The 18,383-nt window shown below is 59.0% G+C and overlaps 2 protein-coding genes across 5 annotated transcripts; one reads left to right on the top strand and one right to left on the bottom strand.

Annotated features, from left to right (window-relative positions):
* The first annotated feature begins 521 nt into the window (after positions 1-521).
* MMP23B (matrix metallopeptidase 23B) lies at positions 522-2,964 on the top strand. The gene is made up of 8 exons (XM_072975627.1): positions 522-822; positions 1,140-1,276; positions 1,359-1,498; positions 1,563-1,730; positions 2,096-2,260; positions 2,336-2,446; positions 2,529-2,655; positions 2,740-2,964. Exons 1-8 carry the CDS (start codon positions 664-666, stop codon positions 2,912-2,914), a joined length of 1,182 nt encoding a protein of 393 aa, XP_072831728.1. The 5' UTR covers positions 522-663; the 3' UTR covers positions 2,915-2,964.
* Positions 2,965-3,776: 812 nt separating this feature from the next.
* Positions 3,777-17,232, bottom strand: CDK11B (cyclin dependent kinase 11B). 4 transcript variants are annotated; one of them, XM_072975623.1, is made up of 21 exons: positions 17,059-17,232; positions 16,240-16,363; positions 15,427-15,542; positions 14,347-14,474; positions 13,476-13,614; positions 13,192-13,326; positions 9,067-9,203; positions 8,735-8,857; positions 8,354-8,449; positions 8,109-8,267; positions 7,870-7,935; positions 7,215-7,390; positions 6,515-6,605; positions 5,736-5,857; positions 5,535-5,640; positions 5,177-5,298; positions 4,909-5,016; positions 4,716-4,832; positions 4,460-4,608; positions 4,188-4,377; positions 3,777-4,094 (listed from the first exon to the last, which is right to left on the bottom strand). In XM_072975623.1, the coding sequence occupies exons 2-21, from the start codon at positions 16,348-16,350 to the stop codon at positions 4,002-4,004; spliced, it is 2,484 nt and encodes an 827-aa protein (XP_072831724.1). In that variant the 5' UTR covers positions 16,351-16,363; positions 17,059-17,232; the 3' UTR covers positions 3,777-4,001. The 4 variants fall into 4 exon arrangements, with proteins under 4 accessions (XP_072831724.1, XP_072831725.1, XP_072831726.1 ...); XM_072975624.1 differs by having other exon boundaries at positions 7,215-7,384; XM_072975625.1 differs by having other exon boundaries at positions 13,249-13,326.
* Between the last annotated feature and the right edge of the window lie 1,151 nt (positions 17,233-18,383).

The following is an 18,383-nucleotide window of genomic DNA, read 5'->3' as shown; positions in this document are numbered from 1 at the left end:
GCCCCCGCACTTAGAGCCCTTCCTCACTCGCCCCCCACGGGGTCCCTCCGCTGGCACTTGCAGGCCCGCCTCCCTCCTGGCGCCTCAAGCCTTGCCTCTGCTGGCGTCAGCCCCTCACCTCCCTCTTCCTCAGCCGGGTACTCACTTGCCACGTCCCCTCCCGCCGCGTCCCTTCCCTCTCGCAGGGTCCCTGTCAGGCCAGTGCCTGCCAGGGAACGTGTCCTGAGCTGGCTAGGATGGAGGTGCCACTCCCTGGTCTCCTCCTATGTCCGGTGGTTGAGGGGGTTCCATTTGGGGGAAAAGCCGCCAAGTCATTCAGCCCCAAGTCATTCAGCCCCCAGCGAGTTTGGGGACCCCAGCTGATTACCCCTTCATAAGCCTGTGCCCTTGGCATCTGTCCGTTCCCTGGCGTCCGGGGGCCTTCATCACCCCCCCACACACAAGTGACCCCGCCCAGCAGGCCCTGCCCAGGCCACTGCCACCGACCCACAGGCCCAGGTCCCCGCGCGCGCCCGCGGCTGGAGGGGGCGGGTGCTCCCAACAGCGGGCAGCCAGCTGGTTCCCTTCAGGGCCGGGCGTGTCCCCCTCCCCCCAGAGCTGTAACCCGAGCCTCCATAGCGCCTCCCCGCTGCCCCGAGCCCCGACAGCGAGTCCGCAGGCGCCATGGGCCGCGGGGCCTGCGTCCCCTCGGAGGCGTCGGGGACCGGCGACCGGCCCCGCCGGCTCGGAGCCGTGCTGGGCGCGCTGTGCCTCCTCCCCGCGCTCGTGCTGCTGACCCGGCCGGGGGTCCCGGCGGCCTGGCCCGCGGCGAGCGCAGCGCAGGTGAGAGTGGGCTCGGGAAATGGGCGGGTCCAGCCCGGCTCCGCGGCCCAGGTGTTGGCGAGGTCGTGTGTCCGCCGGTGGGGCGGGGGGAGTAGGCAGCATCTGCCTCCAACCCCGCCCACTCTGACCTGGCCTGTTTTTAGTAACCTTTTTTTCCTGGTTAAAGTAACCCCGCGCCGGGTATAACACCAGAAAATGTCAGCGCTGCCGGGAGCGTGCGGCCCCCACCCTATTTCCTTCCAGTCCCTTTTCCTGGCATCTTCGGGCTTGGGGCCAGCCCCTGCTGCCTCCCCACCGGGCACTTGCTTCCCTTGAAGGGAGATGCTGCGCCCCACCCCGCGGGTGTCCCAGCCCCCGCGAGCCTTGGTCCACTGCACCCCCAGGCACCTCGCAGACGCCGCTACACCCTGACCCCCGCCAGGCTGCGTTGGGACCACTTTAACCTCACGTACAGGTGCGACCCTGGCCCTGGGGGGATGGGGTGCGATGCAGCCTAGCCACAACCCCTGACCTGGACTCCTCTCCCTCCCCTCCAGGATCCTCTCCTTCCCAAGGAACCTGCTGAGCCCCAGCGAGACCCGGCGGGGCCTGGCCGCCGCCTTCCGCATGTGGAGTGACGTGTCCCCCTTCAGCTTCCGCGAGGTGGCCCCCGAGCAGCCCAGCGACCTACGCATAGGTGGGCACCGTGCCCCTGCCCCCGCCCAGCCGCGAGGCCCCCTCTCAGCCCCATGCTCCCCCAGGCTTCTACCCGGTCAACCACACGGACTGCCTGGTCTCCCCGCTGCATCACTGCTTCGACGGCCCCACGGGCGAGCTGGCCCACGCCTTCTTCCCCCCGCACGGCGGAATCCACTTTGACGACAGCGAGTACTGGGTCCTGGGCCCCACGCGCTACAGCTGGAAGAAAGGTGACGGCCGGCCTGGCCTCCTATGGGGGGCCCTCACACCACGATGGGCATTGGGGCGGGTGGTCTTGGGGGTCGTGGCTGCAATGGGGCTCAAGCATGCAGGGAGGGGAAGGCTGTGAGGAGGCCTGGAGGCCTGGGTTCCCGGAGCCTGAAGCCCCCCCACCCCCACACCGCCGGAGCTGGAGCTGCATTCCTGGGGGCCAGCTCACCGCCTCGCTGGCCTGGAACATTCTTATCTTCCCATGGCTGCGCCGAGGGAGGCTCCCTGCCCTGCCGCAGATGTGCGGGCCGCGGGGAGTAAGGCTGGTGGGCGGAGGGAGGAGGGCTGGGCCGGGGTCCGAGGCGCTGACTGGCAGGGCCTGCAGGCGTGTGGCTCACCGACCTGGTGCACGTGGCGGCCCACGAGATCGGCCACGCGCTGGGCCTGATGCACTCTCAGCACGGCCGGGCGCTCATGCACCTCAACGCCACGCTGCGCGGCTGGAAGGCTCTGTCACAGGACGAGCTGTGGGGGCTGCACCGGCTCTACGGTCAGTGCCCCGGGCCAGGGGGCGGGCGGGCGGGCTGGGGGCTGGGCAGGCCCTGACTCGGCCGCCGTCCTGCAGGCTGCCTAGACCGGCTGTTCGTGTGTGCGTCCTGGGCGCGGAGGGGCTTCTGCGACGCCCGCCAGCGGCTCATGAAGAGGCTGTGCCCCAGCAGTTGTGACTTCTGCTACGGTGAGGGTGGTCGGGTGCCCGTCCCGACCCGGTCTGCGCCGTGGGTCAGGCGCTGAGGCGGCCTCTCCCCCTGCCCAAGCAGAGTTCCCCTTCCCCACGGTGGCCGCCACCGCCCCGCCCCCCAGGACCAAAACCCGGCTGGTGCCAGAGGGCAGGAACGTGACCTTCCGCTGTGGCCAGAAGATCCTCCATAAGAAAGGCAAAGTGTAGTGAGTGACCCCCCCCCCGGGGCGCCCAAGGGTGGGCGGCGGGGCCGGGGACGGGACCCTGCCCAGCGCTCCGCCTCCCCGCAGCTGGTACAAGGACCAGGAGCCCCTGGAGTTCTCCTACCCCGGCTACCTGGCGCTGGGCGAGGCGCACCTGAGCATCATTGCCAACGCCGTCAACGAGGGCACCTACACCTGCGTGGTGCGCCGGCGGCAGCGCGTGCTCAGCACCTACTCCTGGCGAGTCCGCGTGCGGAGCTGAGGCCCCCCCTCCGGCAGGCTGAGGCTGCTGATAAAGCCCTTTCTCTCTGACGTCTCCGCTCCCTTTCTTGGGAGGGTGGGTGGCCGGTCTTGTGCCCACGGAGTGGGGAGCCTGAGGCCACGACACCCCGACGTCCCTGTACAGTTCCTCGCGGGGAGAACACAGGCCCCGGAGACAGGCCAGGAAGGGCTTCTGCAGACGGAGCCTGCAAGTGGGTCCGGAGGCCCGGAATGAGGCAGGAAGCTGAACCAGGGTGGGGCCCGCTGTGGCCACCTGGCCTCCCCGAGGACAGCGGGTCAGGGTTGGGGGACGCCCTCAGCAGGAGGAGGGGACCAGGCTGGGGACCCCAACAGAAGGGACTAGCTTGGCGCGGGCAGTGGCAAGGGTCCCCTTTGTAGAAGCGACACCTTGTCCCGCCAGACCAGGAGCCGAAGGACTTGCTGGTGGCAGGAGCCGGGCCCACGTGGGATCAGAGGCCCCCCTTGCTCCCACCTCCCCTCCCAGGCAGCACTAGCCCAGGACCCAGTGCAGGGCCAGCGGCTGAAAGAAGAACATTCCAGACCTTTCCTCCAAGAGTATTTTACTACATCTTAAAACGTGTAACCACCTTGTACAAAAACCCCCTGTGGCTGAGCATGCCACGCCCAGCTCCGGGGGCCTGGGGGAGGGAAGGAGGCCTCGCAGCTGCAGCCTGAACGGTGCAGAGTAAAACCCCCGCAGCTCAGTCCCCAGTCGCGGCCAGCACCAGACCAGCCTGGTCCCCAGCAGTCAGCGTGGTTGTGTGTGAGGGAGTACGGACGCCCGCCCTCTCTTTGCAGGGAAGGTCCAATACCTCTGAAAAAATACAGCCTTTCCTCCCACAACAAGGAAAATGTGATTTAATTCTACAAATTTACAAGCCACGATAAAATAAAAACAAAACGTGGAGACCCAGCAGGACCAGCAGTCTGACTCGAGGCTGGCAGCCGCCACGTCCAGTCAGGGCAGGACCTAGGAGGACCCAGATGCCGCCTCCAACGTCTGCCCTGGTCCCAGCTGGGCAGTCGGTCGGCGCTCCCCAGGGTGGGTCTGGCGTCCACTGTGAAGCTCAGAACTTGAGGCTGAACCCTGGGCCGGCGGCTGAGGCGCCCTGGTTGGTGGTGGTGAGGTGGAAACCCGTCTCCTTCAGGTCGTCGTCACCCTGCAGAGACAGCGGCAGCGTGGGGCCCTGGCCGGGCCAGCCTCACCTCAAGGACCCCCCGAGCCGTCCCGCCCCGGCCAGCCCGCCCCTCACCAGCTGGCTGTAGCCCAGGCCTCCCTCAGGGGGCCGCGGGCTGGTGCCTCGCTTCACCCTCTGCTGTTCACTCTTGGCTGGCCACGTGGGGAACATGGAGGGGTCGATGGGGAGGGGCGTCTCTCGGAAATATTCGTGCTTGAGGCCGTCCTCTGCGTTGACCCGCCGCCCAGGGAAGTAGGTCAGGAACCTGGGAGAACAAGGGCGGTTGGGGCCACCGCGGGGTGGGGCTGGGGGAGGGCCCAGGGACAGGCGACCCCGCCCACACGCACTTGTTCATGAGGTCGAAGCCCTGGTCTGAGAGCAGGGCCCCGAAACGCTTGCGGAGATTGTTATATGGGTACTCGGTGAAGGTCATCTTCTTGACGGCAGGGAGGTCGTTGTAGCCAGGCCAGATTTTCTCACTGGGGGTCCCCAGGTCCTAAAAGAGGGGGACGTCTCAAACAGCCAGGACCTGCAGGGAGGAGCAGTGGCCTGCAGCGCCCCCACTGGCCTAGCGGGCACCTGCAGGCGGCGCCCCAGACCCACCTTGAACACTTTGTTGATCTGATCAATTTCCGACTTCCCAGGAAACAGTGGCTTCTGAGTCAGCAGCTCCCCAAAGATGCAGCCCACCGACCACATATCCACGGCTGTGGAGTACTCCTGGAAGACCAGGGTGCACTCAGGGGGCTGGCAGGTCGCCCGGGCCCGGGGCTGGTTCCTGCTCACCCACACTCACCTTGGCGCCCAGCAGCAGCTCTGGGGCGCGGTACCACAGGGTCACAACAACTGGGGTGTAGGCCTTCAGAGGAGACCCGTACTCCCGTGCCAGCCCGAAGTCCCCTACCTTCAGGGATAAACGGTGGGCTGCAGCTGGGAGCTGGGCCCTCCGAGCTGGCCTGGGGGTGCTGACCGAGGATGGGGGCCGGGCAGGGGGCGGGCTCGCCTCGAGGACAGGGGGCCGGGCTCGCCTCGAGGGCAGGGGCCACACGGGGGCGTGGGCTCACCTTGAGGATGCCCGCGTGGCTCAGCAGCAGGTTGGATGTCTTGAGGTCGCGGTGCAGGATCCAGTTGTCGTGCAGGTGCTTGACGCCACGCAGCAGCTGGATCATCAGGGTCTTCACCTCCCCTGCACAGAGACAGGTCAGCAAGGGCCGGCCCCGTGGGTCACCCAACACCCCAGCAGCCACCAGGCTTCCCAGCCCAGGGCACGGGTACTCTCGCCCACATGGTACAAAGGGTCAGAGTCGGAGGTCACGCTCCTTCTGCCCCAGGGACGTCACCGGTGGCCTGGGGGAGGGACACCCCTTGGGGTCAGGGTCAGGGCCACACTGTAGGACTGACTGAGGCCTGCAGGAGGCCCACCTGGCAGAAACGGCTGCTTCATGGTCTCCATGAGGCTCTTGAGGTCATGTTCCACATAGTTCATCACGATGTAGATCTTGTCCATGTTGCTGCCCACGACTATTTCCTGGGAAACAACCGCAGGCCCGGTGACACCGGCGCCCAGGCCAGCCTGCTGCCTGGCTCCCCGGCTCCCCCTGACACCCGGAGCCCAGCCCTCACCCTGACAGTGACGATGTTGGGGTGCTGTGCCTTGAGGATGGTGTTGATCTCCCGCAGTGACGTGATGGGGAAGCCCTCCTTCTCCTTCTCCATCTTCAGCCGCTTCAGAGCCACGATCTCATCTGAAGAGAGCAGTTTAAAGACAAGTGCTGAGAAACACCCTCCCACCGACACTCTTCTGTTCACCACTGTCTCCCTCCGTGGTCACAGACAGCAAACCTGGACACCCCAGATGGCATCCATGGCACTCAGGGTCCCCAGCGGGCTGATTCTTCAGAGCCTGGCCGCAGGGCTGAGAGAGCTCCAACCCATGGCTCACACACCTGCTCAGGTGCCGGCAGTCAAGACCAATGCCCTGGCGGCTCCCAGGCCCGGCCAGGTGGACCCCACACCGTCTGGGGAGTGAGTGGCCTGAGGCTGCAAGCGAGCAGCAGAGTCTGATGGCCAGGATGACGTGTGACCTCCAGAGGTACCAAGAGGTCGGTGGCCCAGGTGTGCGCCAGTCAGGTAAGGCCAAGCTGAGGCCCAGCACCAGGGGAGGGGCAACTTCTAGGACAGTAGGGAACTGTGTCCCATGACCCTAACACTGGAGGTGCCAGGGCCCAGGACGGCCCTAGCTCAGATCTCAGCCCCCACCAGCTGGCCACGACACAGGCAGGACACCCCACCTCCCTCCTGGAGCTGGTGTGGGGGCCTGAGGGGCTGGCTGGCACTCTGGACCACCCAGTTCCTGCCCCATGCACCCCCCCAACAAGGGACCACCTCGGGACTCAACCCACCTGTTTTCTTGTCCTTAGCTCTGTACACCACCCCGTAAGTGCCTTCTTCAATCCTGTTCAGGCACTGGAACTCCTCCACACTCCGACAGCCCTAGGAGGAAGCACCAGCGTGAGGGCGCAGCAGCCGGGGTCACATCCCACAGCCAACCCCCACCGGGAAGTCTCGGGAGGGCCCAGAGAGTGCGTGGATGGCGGGCCAGGCGCAGCCCTCCTCTCCTGCCTCTGCTTCCTTCAGTCAGCACGTGCCCTTTATCCTGAAATACACCCAACGTGGACAAAAGCCAGCCCGGGCACATCCCCCCAAGGCACTCATCCTGAGACGGCACCAGCACATGAGGGCCTGCTGCACACCCTGCCTGCTGGCACGACTCCGGCCCAGTCCCTCCCGGCCGTCCCCCAGCAGGGCAAGGGCCGACTCCCACCACTGCCCTATGACCCCCACATGGCGACAGGGCAATGGATGGCAGCTGCCCACTCAGCCCAGGCTGAGTAGAAGTGACTGCACACCCGGCCACCGCCAGTCTGCTTGCCTCCTGTGCGTGCAGCACCTCGTAGGCGTCCTGGCTGCGCTCACAGGAGCTGTCCTCCCACCCATGCAGCTGGACAAGAGGCCAGACTGTGATCACGGACACGCAGAGGGCGGCGGCCCCATCCGTGACCAACACAGCACAGCCAGGCTAGGGGTGGGCAGGTGCCTGACCTGCAGGGCGGGCAGGTACTTGGGCAGCTCCTGCTTGAGCTCAATGGGCGACAAGGCCGGCGAGTCGGGCACGAGCTCTCCTTCGGTGAGGGCGCTGCTGTGCGGGGTGCCCTCACCCGCCTCCTCTTCCCCTTCTTCACTCTCCCCAGAATCCCGGTCAAATCGTGACTCTGGAACTTCAAGAGTGAAACCCATCACGGAACCAGGAACCAGCAAGTGTCACAACCAAGTCCTGTTCTGAGGAAACAGTGAGCCCATGAAGGAGCCACATGGGGGGGCACCCCAAGAGCCACACACGGGGCTGTGCGACCCACCACCCGGGACAGACGGCATAGCATCTCAGGCCTGCCCAGAACTCATCACTGCTGGCCCGGCGTACAGCTGGCTGCCTGCAGAGGCCACACCAGCCCCAGGCCAGTGAGGGCCCCACGGTCAGAGCTGAGCTGGCAGATCCCACCGTGTCCAAGCCCAGCAGCCCCCAGGGTGCGGTCAGCATTGTTCCTCTAAGGGGTGCCGGCTACCAAGGCACAAGTGCCAAGTATGGGGCAGAGTCTTGGGACCACCAGCATGGGTGCTTGCCGCAGCCTCTGGGGCAGCATGTCCTCGGACAGTAGTCCCCGCCCAGCCACGCTCACTGAGCACGCAGGCTTCGTACCGACGAGGACGTGGTTCTCGCCCTCTCGCTCCTCATCTTCGCTCATTTCCTCCTCACTCACTTCTTCTGCAAGAGACACAGGCAGCAGCTCAGACCCCACAAACAGAAGCACCTTCGATGGTCAACCCTGGGGTGTCACGTGCATCCCAGAGCAGGCACTTTCAACTGGGAAGTGTTTTTACTCAAACTGTTTTCTGTGGTTTCCAGGCTCCCATGAGATTGAGGGGCCTCGCTCTCACCTGCCGACTGTGCAGATGCGTCCTCAGAGTTGCTCCCGGTCTCCTCCTCTTCCTCCTCCTCCTCTTCTTCCTCCTCCTCCTCCTCCTCTGACTCCTCACTGCTGCTCCCCTCCTCCTCCTCCTCCTCCTCCTCCTCCTCCGAACCAGACCCCGACTCTGCTGCGGGAAGAGAAGAACCCAGGTGGCCGGGCGGCCTCCCTCCCTCCGGCGGCAGCAGTGCGGCAGGGCCCGGCAAGGGCGGTTACCCGATGAGGACTCGGCCGAGCTGGTCTTCCTCTCACTGTCGCTAACGTCCTGCAGGTCAGACAGCAGGTCTCTCTCTTCTGTCTTCTCTTCTTTTACTGATGAAACAAACCACTGAAGGTGAATGTGGGGACATGTTGTCAAGCAAACATGAGATGGTGCTTTTCACACAAATCTGACATCAGTTTGTCTGAAAACAGTGCCTCCGCAGGCCTGGAGGTGGGAGACGCCTCTTCAGGGACAAGTGACAACGTTTCAGCAAGAAACTGACTTCCCACAGATCCGCACCGCGCAGCCCCCGTGCTTCGGCCTGTTCAGTGTGGCGAGGAGGTAGCACAGCGCTGCACTCATGCTCCCCCGTGAAGACCGGCCATGACACTCACCGGGCTTCCGGCCTTCCCCCAGCTCGAAGCGCTCGCGAGGCGGCCGGAGGGGGCTCCGGCTCCAGTGGCTGGCCTTCACTTTGTCGCCATAGTCCTCCCTCAGGGCTCGGTGATGTGCAGACCCTGCACAGAGACCAGGACAGAGACGGCGCTGCCTTTCCAGGACCCCTTGTGCCCCCCGCTGCCTGTACACTTCCAACGGCGCTGGGCCGGGCCGGGTAGCCGCCCCGAGGGCCCTGGGCCCTCAGACTGCCATCCACCGGTCAAAGAGGAAGGCCGAGAACCTGCCGCTTCCAGCTGGGCCCGACGGCCAGCAGGCCGAGCACCCTCACCGTCCCTCCGGGCCTCCCGCTCCTTGCGCCGCTCCTCCGCCCGCCGCTCCCGCTCCTTCTGCTCCCGCTGCTCCTTCTGCTGCTCCCGCAGCTTGCGCTCGCGCTCCCGCTTCCTCTCCAGCTGCTCCAGGCGGTCCCTGGAACAAGCGCACACTGACTTTGCCCAGAACGGAAGTCGTCTCCTGTGCTCCCCACACTCCTACTTCAAGTGATAAACTGCAAAGGGCTTTTAAGAGCAGGCTGCGGGTGTCCATGTGTCCTGGGAGCCCAGCTCCTGAAGAGCCACGCCAGACACAGTGAAGTGGGGGGCGAGGCAGCTCCGCCTGTGAGGCGCAAAACCCCACCGGCTCCAGGCACTTGTTAGGTAGTTCTACCAGACTCCACAAGAATTACCCCAAGGACACCTGGGAGCAGAGTTTAAATCCCCTTAGAGGGAGGTACGTTTTCTTGTGCTACAAAGGGGTTGGAGTGCTCACCTGGGGGAGGTGGGGCAGGGGAGCCGCAGACAGGCCGGCCGGCCTGCCCTCCTCCCCGGAGCCCCGGGCACCCCCCAGCTCAGCCCTCTCGGGGACAGGTAGGCAGAAGGCAGTGAGGTGTCGTGCTGGGGACAGGCAATCTCAGGGACCGGAATGTGTGGCCAGGCAGCCAACGAATAAACACTGAACCCAGTCAACTCTCAGTCCCCACAGAGGTAAGGCCGGATGCGACCTGAAAAGCTGACACGCTGGAACATAAGGACCGTCACACACACACACAGAAACGAGCACAAGCTTCGGTGAGAGGGCCAGGGCTGAGCCAGCACTGACCACGCGGACGTCACCACCCCAGGGGCCAGACCACGACTCCTGGGGTCCACGCGCTGCTTGCCCACGAGTTCACACGACCCCCAAATACAAGTGGAGGCGTAACTTACCTAAGAGACTCAACTAGTGCATGTGAGTCCTCGCGACTTGCTGCGTCACAAGCCAGTTTCAGAATGTTCCCATCACCCACTGACCACGTTGCCGCCAGAAGTGACCACCCCTCACCCCCTAAGCTTTCTGGCCACTCTGCGTTTCCCAGATGTTTCTTCTACTTGCTTTGGGTCAAGTCTGCTTTCCTTTTATTCCTGCTTTCTTTGGGTAAAAGGTTAGGTTACTGATTTGACAACTTCCCTTTCTGGTTTCGGAGCTTGAAGCCAAACACGTCACACTAAGTACAGCTGCAGCCGCAGCCCCAGGTTCTGACACACCATCTTTGTTCTCATCTAGTTCAAAATGTTTTTTTTCCTTGAAGTGTCTTCACTGGGCCATGGGTTATTCAGACGTGGGCTGCTGGATCCCAGACACTAGAGGATTTCCCTGGGTTTCCTCCTGTTGCCAATTTTTAATTTAATTCTTCTGTGGAAGAGGGCCTACTTTTTGTGTCTCAACTTTTCTTTTTAATTTTAAGGGAGTAATTAGGTTTATTTGCTTATTCAAATGGAGGTGCTGGGGATTGAACCTGACTTCATACATGCTGGGCACATGCTCTTCCACTTAGCTATCCCCTCCCTCTCAACCCTTTTAAGTGAGACTTGTCACATGGTCTGGCACAGGTCTCTGCTGAGAGGCATCCCAGGGCCCTGGCGCGACACGTGTGCTGCATGCACCGGACAGCGAGACTGACCTGGCTGGTAGGACTTCCCAAACTTCCTGCACCCTCGCTGATTCTCTCCGGTTGTTCCACGGACAATTGGTGCGGGGAACTGGCGGTTCCAGCTATAATCCACCAACTGCTTCTCCACTCAGTCCTGTCAGCTCTTGCTTCAGAGACGTCTGGGCTCCACTGCCAGGTGCGTGGACACTGCTCACTGTCGGACCTTCCTGCTCTAACTTCTTGCTCTCTTGAAGGCCTCTGCTCTTAGCATCTGTCGTGACGTTTATTTTGTCTGACGTTAGCATAGCCACTCAGGCCCTCTCGCAGCTTTTCCATCCTTTCTTCCAAACTTTCTTGTCTTTGGCTCTAAGATGTCCCTCTCCAGATGGCACACACGGGGATCTTGCTCTTCTGACAAGCTCTCCCTTGTTTGGGGCACCCAGACTGTTTCACATTTAATACAATTATGGATGTGGCTGAATTTTTCTTTCTCTTTGTTTTCCGTTTTTGTCCCTTTGTTTCTCCCTGTTTTTGGTTTAAATAAGGATTCTTAGTATACCAGTCTAACCCCTCTGTGGAGTATTTTTACAAGTTATTTTCCTAGAGGTTGCTCTAGAGATCACATGACGCATCTTAACAGATTAATTCTGGGAAAACGCAGAAACTGCCCCACAGAGCCCTTCCTTCCCCCTCGGTGCTGTCTACACACACGACCTCATGGTGCATTCATAATGACTGTCCTCATGCACTCGTGTCTCTCGTAGAGGACAAGACGTGAGAAGAGTCAGTCACAGACTCTGTGTCAGCCTGCACTTCAGCCGTCCCCGAGCTGCCTCTTCCCATGGTGTCACTTCATTCAGCCCGAAGGTCTTCCTGGGTATTTCTTGGAAGGCAGGCTTTGCTGACAGTGAGTCCCTATCTGTTCATACAGGAAGGTCTTTATTTGCCCTCACTCCTGGAGAGCAGTTTTGCTGAACACAGAATTCCTGGGGGACAGGCTCCCTGCCTTCTGACCCTGTTGTTCCTAAGAAGCCCCCACCAACAGCACTGGGCCCCTATGCCAGCCCTTTGCTGCTCCCTTCTCGAATTTCTCACTGGCTTTCACCCGTCTGACCATGATGTGACTCTTTACTTACCCTACTTGAGGCTCACTGAGCTTCCTGGATACGGAGATAAAACGTTTTTCATCAAATTTGGGAAGTTGCGACTGTTACTTTAAAAAATGTCTCAGTGCCCCTGGCTCTCCACCCCCAAGACGGCTGTCACCCCTCTGCTGGTACAGTGGGGGCTGCCCCCCAGGTCTGGAGGCTCTGTTCATTCTTCAGTCTTTTTTTCTCTCTGTTCTTCACAATGCATAATTTCCATTCCTCCACCTTCAAGTTCCTTGCTTCCAGGTCTTTAATAAATCCGGAACACAGTTTTTACTGATGCGTTTCTTCCTTAACACCGCCTTGTTTCTTTACATGGCTCAAAACTTTGTTAGAAATGGGACGTTTCAGATGACGTACTGCAGCAGCTCTGCAGCCTGATCTCCCTCCCAGTTGCTCCTGTCGGCCTAGGAGCCTGTGGGGCTGGGGCTGTGGCTGTGAACTCGTGCTTCCCTTGAGAAGGGGTCACTGCTGTACTTTATCGTGTGCTGCTTTTTATTTTCATGCTTGGCTTCCTTGGGGTCATCACTGTGTCTGCACCACTGTGCGACCAGACCACACTGGAGAGAGGACAGCCCAGCGATGTTTCATGCATGAGCAGCGAACCTGGGCCTGTGACAGCTCTGATGGCCTTGCTGTGGTCTCAGACCTCTGCCTTTTGGCTTCATCTCACACACGCCCTGTGTCCTGAGAACCAAGGCTCCTCTTCCACCTCCTTTACATACCCAGCTGTTCCATCCTCGCTGCTGGGAATGCCGGCACCTGCTTTTCCTTCCTTGCAGCAGCCCAGCTCCCAAACTCTCTGGAAACAAACTCAGTACACAGAGGTGGCCTTAGCATTCATACCTGAGCCACGGAGAAGCGACCTGGGGCTAAACAGATGTCCCCTCCTGGGAATCCAAGCCTTGCAGACCAAGGCCCAGCTCCGGGGCCATTTCACGGCCTTTCAGATTTCCCTTGTTACTTCCCCTCTTTGTCTGGGGGAGCCACAGTCTACTTCCGCCGTGACCCCAGAGAATCCAAGCACACACCCATCAGCCTCCCTGGACAAGACCCCCTAAAACAGGCCTGTGCGGAGGAGGCACACTGTAAATACATGGTAAGTGAACGGACCGCAGCACCCCACACCACTCACTGTGTCAGAACCTACATACGGGGACTGCAGCTCCAAAGCACGCCCCAAGGACCTGAGAGCAGCACTGGTCCCCCTCCCACGGGGCGGCCCCTCCCAACCCAATGCGCTGGGCTCAGCAGTGCGGACAGCGCCTCACCTCCCCTGCCACCTGCCACCAGGTGTAGGAAGACCCTCTCCCTACCCTCTCCCCACCGCTGCCCGCCCGGCCCAACCTTCATCCCTCACATCGCAACTCCGCCAGGACCCAAGCTGCCTCCGGTGTCACCGTGCCTGCAGTCCCACCTCACACGCTGACACAGGTCTCTGCCGTGAGTCGGGCCCCGCCAGTCCGGCTCCTGAGCAGCCCTGACCAGCCTCCACCTGGAGGACAGAGACACGGATCTCCTCCTTTCCTGAATCTCTCTCCATCGACTCACATTCACTCGTCTTCAAGATGCAGAGAACTCGGCTGCTTCAGGACACGTGTGGCTAGCCGCCCCCCCCCCCCCCCGGCCGGCGCCCGCTCTCACCTCTCCCGCCGGGAGTGCTCCCGCGCCAGCTCCCGCCTCTTCTGCCGCTCCCACTCCCGCCGAGCCTTGTCCTGCTCCTCGCGGTGCCGCTTGCGGCGCTCGTGCTCCCTCTCCTTCTCCTTCGCCCTGGCATGCTTTCCTGCAGAGACACAGGCTTGTGCTAGGGCACTCAGCCTCCAGAAACCCAACTCAGAAATGCCCAGTGAGAAGAGGAATACCTACGTAATGGTTTGGAGACAGTCATTACTTCATGTTAGAAACAAAAGAAGTGAAGACCCTATACGGTAAGCCCCCAATTAAGAAAGAAACAAAATGTGATAATCACTGGGTAGAACTGTGATTTTCAGCTTCTCCTTCTAAACTCCTTCCTAAATAAACTAATTAAACTATTAATTTCATAATTTTAAAAAATCATCATTCATAAAGAATACAGGACAATGCTTAGCTCTTTTCAGTGGGTTTCTACATCACGTTATAAACCAAGTTAACCAACTGCATTTAACTGTGAGATTTACCTCAGGCCCCAGGTCCAGTTTTCCCAACACACCCACGGAGCTCTTTATCCTGGTCTGAGATCAAACTCATTATGTGGACTTTACCAAGCACCTGTTTCTTAAAGCAACTTAGCACTGAAGAGTGTGTTTTCACTTGTTGAATTAAGACAATTTTCTATGTAGACAAACTACCCCAAAACGATGTAATGAGGGGAAAACACACCAGAAGGAAAATGAAATGCCTACTCAGAATGACCTACAATAAATTCATGCTTTCAGCTAAAATTTCATTCTCTTCTCTTTCAATTGTGCCAGATTATGAAAATAGAAACAGACCACATTTCAATGTAACAGGAAAGAAAACAAATGCTCTGTACCCCCTTCTGCTGAATGACTACGATGCCTCCGTTTCTCTTTTCTCTTTTCGTCTTTTCTGTGGTGAGCTTTCTCCTTTCGAGACATTTGCTGGGGTGGTTTGATAGCCAAAGAATCATCCTCCTCTCCTCTGAAACAAGACACCACAGCATCACATCATGCTTGAGAAAGTCAGGCTGGGAGCATCTGGCTATGGTGAAGCTTCTCGAACCCGCAGAAACAAAGGCTCAGATGTGAATAAAGTTGAGTCTCAACCATCATTTAAAAGAATTTGTTAATTATGAAACATAAGCCCAAACTGTATGTTAGACACAGATTCAGAGGAAAAGTGCACATGGGGAATCAGTGTGATAAACGGAACTGAAATCTCTGAGGAACCGTAGGCTGTGATGGGCAGGTTCATCATCATGATGGTGGTGACAGTTTTACAGGTAATTATACAAAACCGGGTCAAACAACACACTTAAATATGTGCAGTTTGTTACTTATACCTCAATAAGGTTGTTAAAGAAGGTCCCACCATTTTAATCAAACTTAATGATCTCAAAAGGTCATTCAACAGCAATCTTCCAACACTACATAACCAAAACTTTGGGAGAAGTCACACCCTGATGCCTTTTTGCCTTAATTTCTGGTTAGGCTGCTTTTAATTTCTTGACAGTGGACACAGGAGGAAACAAGTGAGGAGACACCATGGCCCAGAACACATGGACCTCAGCAGGGACATTTCTGTCCCAAGGCCTTGCTCAGGTATCCTTCACAAGTACTTTGGTTATCTACACAAAATGTCAGGCAGTCATCATTTTACAACCACCACAGACATTTGGCAAAACCATTCTGAAGTACCACGTACATGGTGCAGACGGGACTGAAGAACAAGCACAAAGGAAGGAACACACGCAGTCCTTTCACGATGGGTGGGCGACAACCGGCCCTGCACAGGACCTCACTCCGACTGCGAGGTAAACCACAGATCACGACCACAAACCTCTGAAGTAACACTGAGAGGGACCAGCCAGTACCACAGCCCTGCAGTGGGGCCCCGGCCACCTCTCGGAGGAGCCCAGCATGCCTCTCCTCACCTGTCCTCCATGGAGTCCTCTCTTCTGTAGGGGGAGTTCCTTATTGTTATCTCCATGCGGTGGTCCCTCAGCTCCCCTTCCTCAAGGGAATCCCGCTTGGAATCCCGGTCATCAGACTAAGAAGCAAGGAGAAAGTAATCTTCCTCACAGATAAGCATATTTGTAATGATACTCGAACCTTGCAAACATCCAAAAACAAACTTTCATATACACTTTGAATGGACCGATGTTATAAAATACAGAAACCTTTCATTCAAATTCCATTACATCAGAATTATAACTCTGTTACCCAGAACTTGAGAAATTTAAAACCATTATACATGGCAGAGGATGTTAGATTCTGTGCCAAGTATGTTAGTTCTTCATATGAGCCAAAACTGAGCCGAAAAGCATACCTTACACACCAAATACTTTGCACTGTCTCACAAGGTACTTATAAAAGACGTAAAATGCTAACATTAGCCTCAAGGCAACGTCCTACTATACTAAAAATACTTGGAAATGGCATCATGAACAGGATGAAGAAATGAGAAAAATCAGTCCAACTGTGCTAATGATTTTAGACCCAAAGCACTTGATTCTGCATACAGACACGATCATCTGCATGCAACTTTAGTATGTTATCCGTCCGTCTTCAACGTAAACTGAGTATCCCAAGGTTTTTGTTAATTTTTGAAACAGATTTTGGGCTCACCTGAAACATTTGGAAGTACAAAAGAACTTCACCGAAGAAGCGCTGTTCTAATGGAAAAACGAGGGTAAAAAAATTAAATCTCCTTATAAAAACCCACTTACTTAAAAAACAGGGCTTACGTTTTTTAAGCGTTTTATCTCTGCTTTCTCCTCTTGTTCCTTCCGTCGTTTCTTCTCCTGGAGAATTTCATCTAAAGTTTTCACTTTCCAAGAGTCCTTTTCATCACCCATTTGAGTTAAAACACTGCAAAAACAAAAAGAATTCAAACTGCGTCAGGGCACAGCGCCACAGTCTGATGCTATGTTGTCTCCAAACACTTCGGCCGCGTCACTTCTGAGCGCTTCAGTACAAAGCGTCGTTACGAGCGATGGGCTCTGGAAAATGACCGCTTGGACTCAAGTCTCTTTCCTGTCATTCCCGTCCGTCCGACCTAGGCCAAGGCACTTCGGCTCAGGTACCACTCCGTAACCGCCAAGACCACCACCTGATGGCAGCATCGTCTGGGGATAAAGTGAGACCATGAGGGTAGAGCTCGGAGCTCAGCACCTGGCACTCCCCTAGTACTGTTTCTGCCATCAGCGGGATTCACTTAAGTACCACCTGGGCTGCGTGAGCCCCTCGCCCGCCTGACGGCCGCGGCCGCATCGCAGGACACGAGGGCCGGCGGTGGGGGGCGCTCTGTGGGCGCGCTCGCAGAGCGGGCCGCGCTTTCCCGGTCTCTGGGTTCAGTCGCGCTAACCGGGGTTCGGCCCCGCAAGGGGACTGGGGGAGTGTCTGGGCTCGCCGCCTCCTCAACTCAACCCCGAGGTCCGCGCGGGGCGAGATGGGACGCGGAAGCGGGGAGTGTCGCCCGGCCCGCGCGCGAGGCCCGCCGGGATCCGAGAGCTCGGGTGAGCCGGCCGCACCCCCCGGCCGCCCACCCCGCCGCCGCCGCTCACCCCTGCGCCGCCGCCGCCGCCGCCGCCGCCGCCGGTCTCGGAGCCTGAGGAGAAACAGCGCCCGGCGCGCTCCAGGAACGTCGTCACTTCCTGCGTCGGCGCGGGCTGATGACAAAACAGGGCAGCCCGCGGCCGCCGCCTGTTCCGGACTGGAGCGGAGCGCTTGGCGCGCGCCTTGCGTCACCACCTGGATCGACGCTTACGGGTGACGACATCCGGCGCGCCGGGTTGGGGCGAATCCTGGTGGGGAGCCCCGCCCCCTGGGGCCCCGCCCCCGCCCCCGCCCCCGCCCTCGTTCCTCGGAGCCGGCGGACGTCGGGGACCCCCGGGGCCGACCCTGCGCCGCTGCCCTCCAGTCCCCGCCTCGGGCTTCTCCCCGGTTGCTGGCATGTGGCCCAGGGGAGTCCTGCGCCGAGGAAGGACCGCAGTGATGCTGCGGTTGACCCAGTTTTCCGAAAAGGAAAAGAAAGTCTTGTCCCCGCAGCCACGCATCTGGCTCAAGCTTCTGCAAAGCCGGGCAGGGCGCGTTCACAGGCGGTTCCTCACGCTTGGCGCTTCCTCACATTTGCCTGCAAAGGTTTTAAAGACCCGCGCTCCCAAGGTTCCGCCTCAAACATGCTGAGGGTCGTGGAATGAGGAAGGCCTCTTCCCTAGCTCAGGTTTTCTGGGACCTTTGTGGTTTTAAGTGATAACGGAAAATTGGTAATCCAACAATCTTAATCTCTGAAAAGAGAATGGAAGATAAACGTTCACTCACATCTGCTGGACCTGAAATGGGAAATGTGTGGGCCCAACGGTCGTCCTTCAAAATCCACCGAGCCCTACCTACCCTCCATTCCTGGGCTCTCAGATGTCCGTCCCGTAACAGATAAAGGGATACACACTTTACTGGGTGTGTTTGCACTAACAAAGTCCTAGGTCATGCCCCATCTAACAGCTCAGGCTGGCTTGTTTCAGCCCACTTTGTCAGTCAGAAACAGACCCACCGCCCTTCTCGGACCCTAAACTTACCTCACAACCACTCAGAACCTTGTGCACAAGCTGATCAGGGACCTTGTGACCCAGCCTTATAAAACACCCCAATAGCTGGCCCCCAGCGTTCACACAGGTACCTTTCGCCTATGTGGCCTGCTGTTTTCTGTGGCAGTGTAACCCAATAAACACTGTTCTCATTCTTTGTCTTTGCTAAATTCTTTTACCACCTAAGTGCCTCTAGCCCACCTTGTCTCGTAACAAAATGTAGAATGTGACAATAATCAGGGCACAAAAAGGGTGCATGGAATTGGAATTTTTTTTCTCCCCCTGGAAGGAAACGTTTATCCAAG

The sequence above is a fragment of the Vicugna pacos genome, chromosome 13 (assembly GCF_048564905.1).
Source record: "Vicugna pacos chromosome 13, VicPac4, whole genome shotgun sequence".
NCBI lineage: Eukaryota > Metazoa > Chordata > Mammalia > Artiodactyla > Camelidae > Vicugna > Vicugna pacos.
The sequence above is the reverse complement of the archived record's forward strand: the minus strand, read 5'-3'. Positions and strand labels throughout refer to the sequence as shown.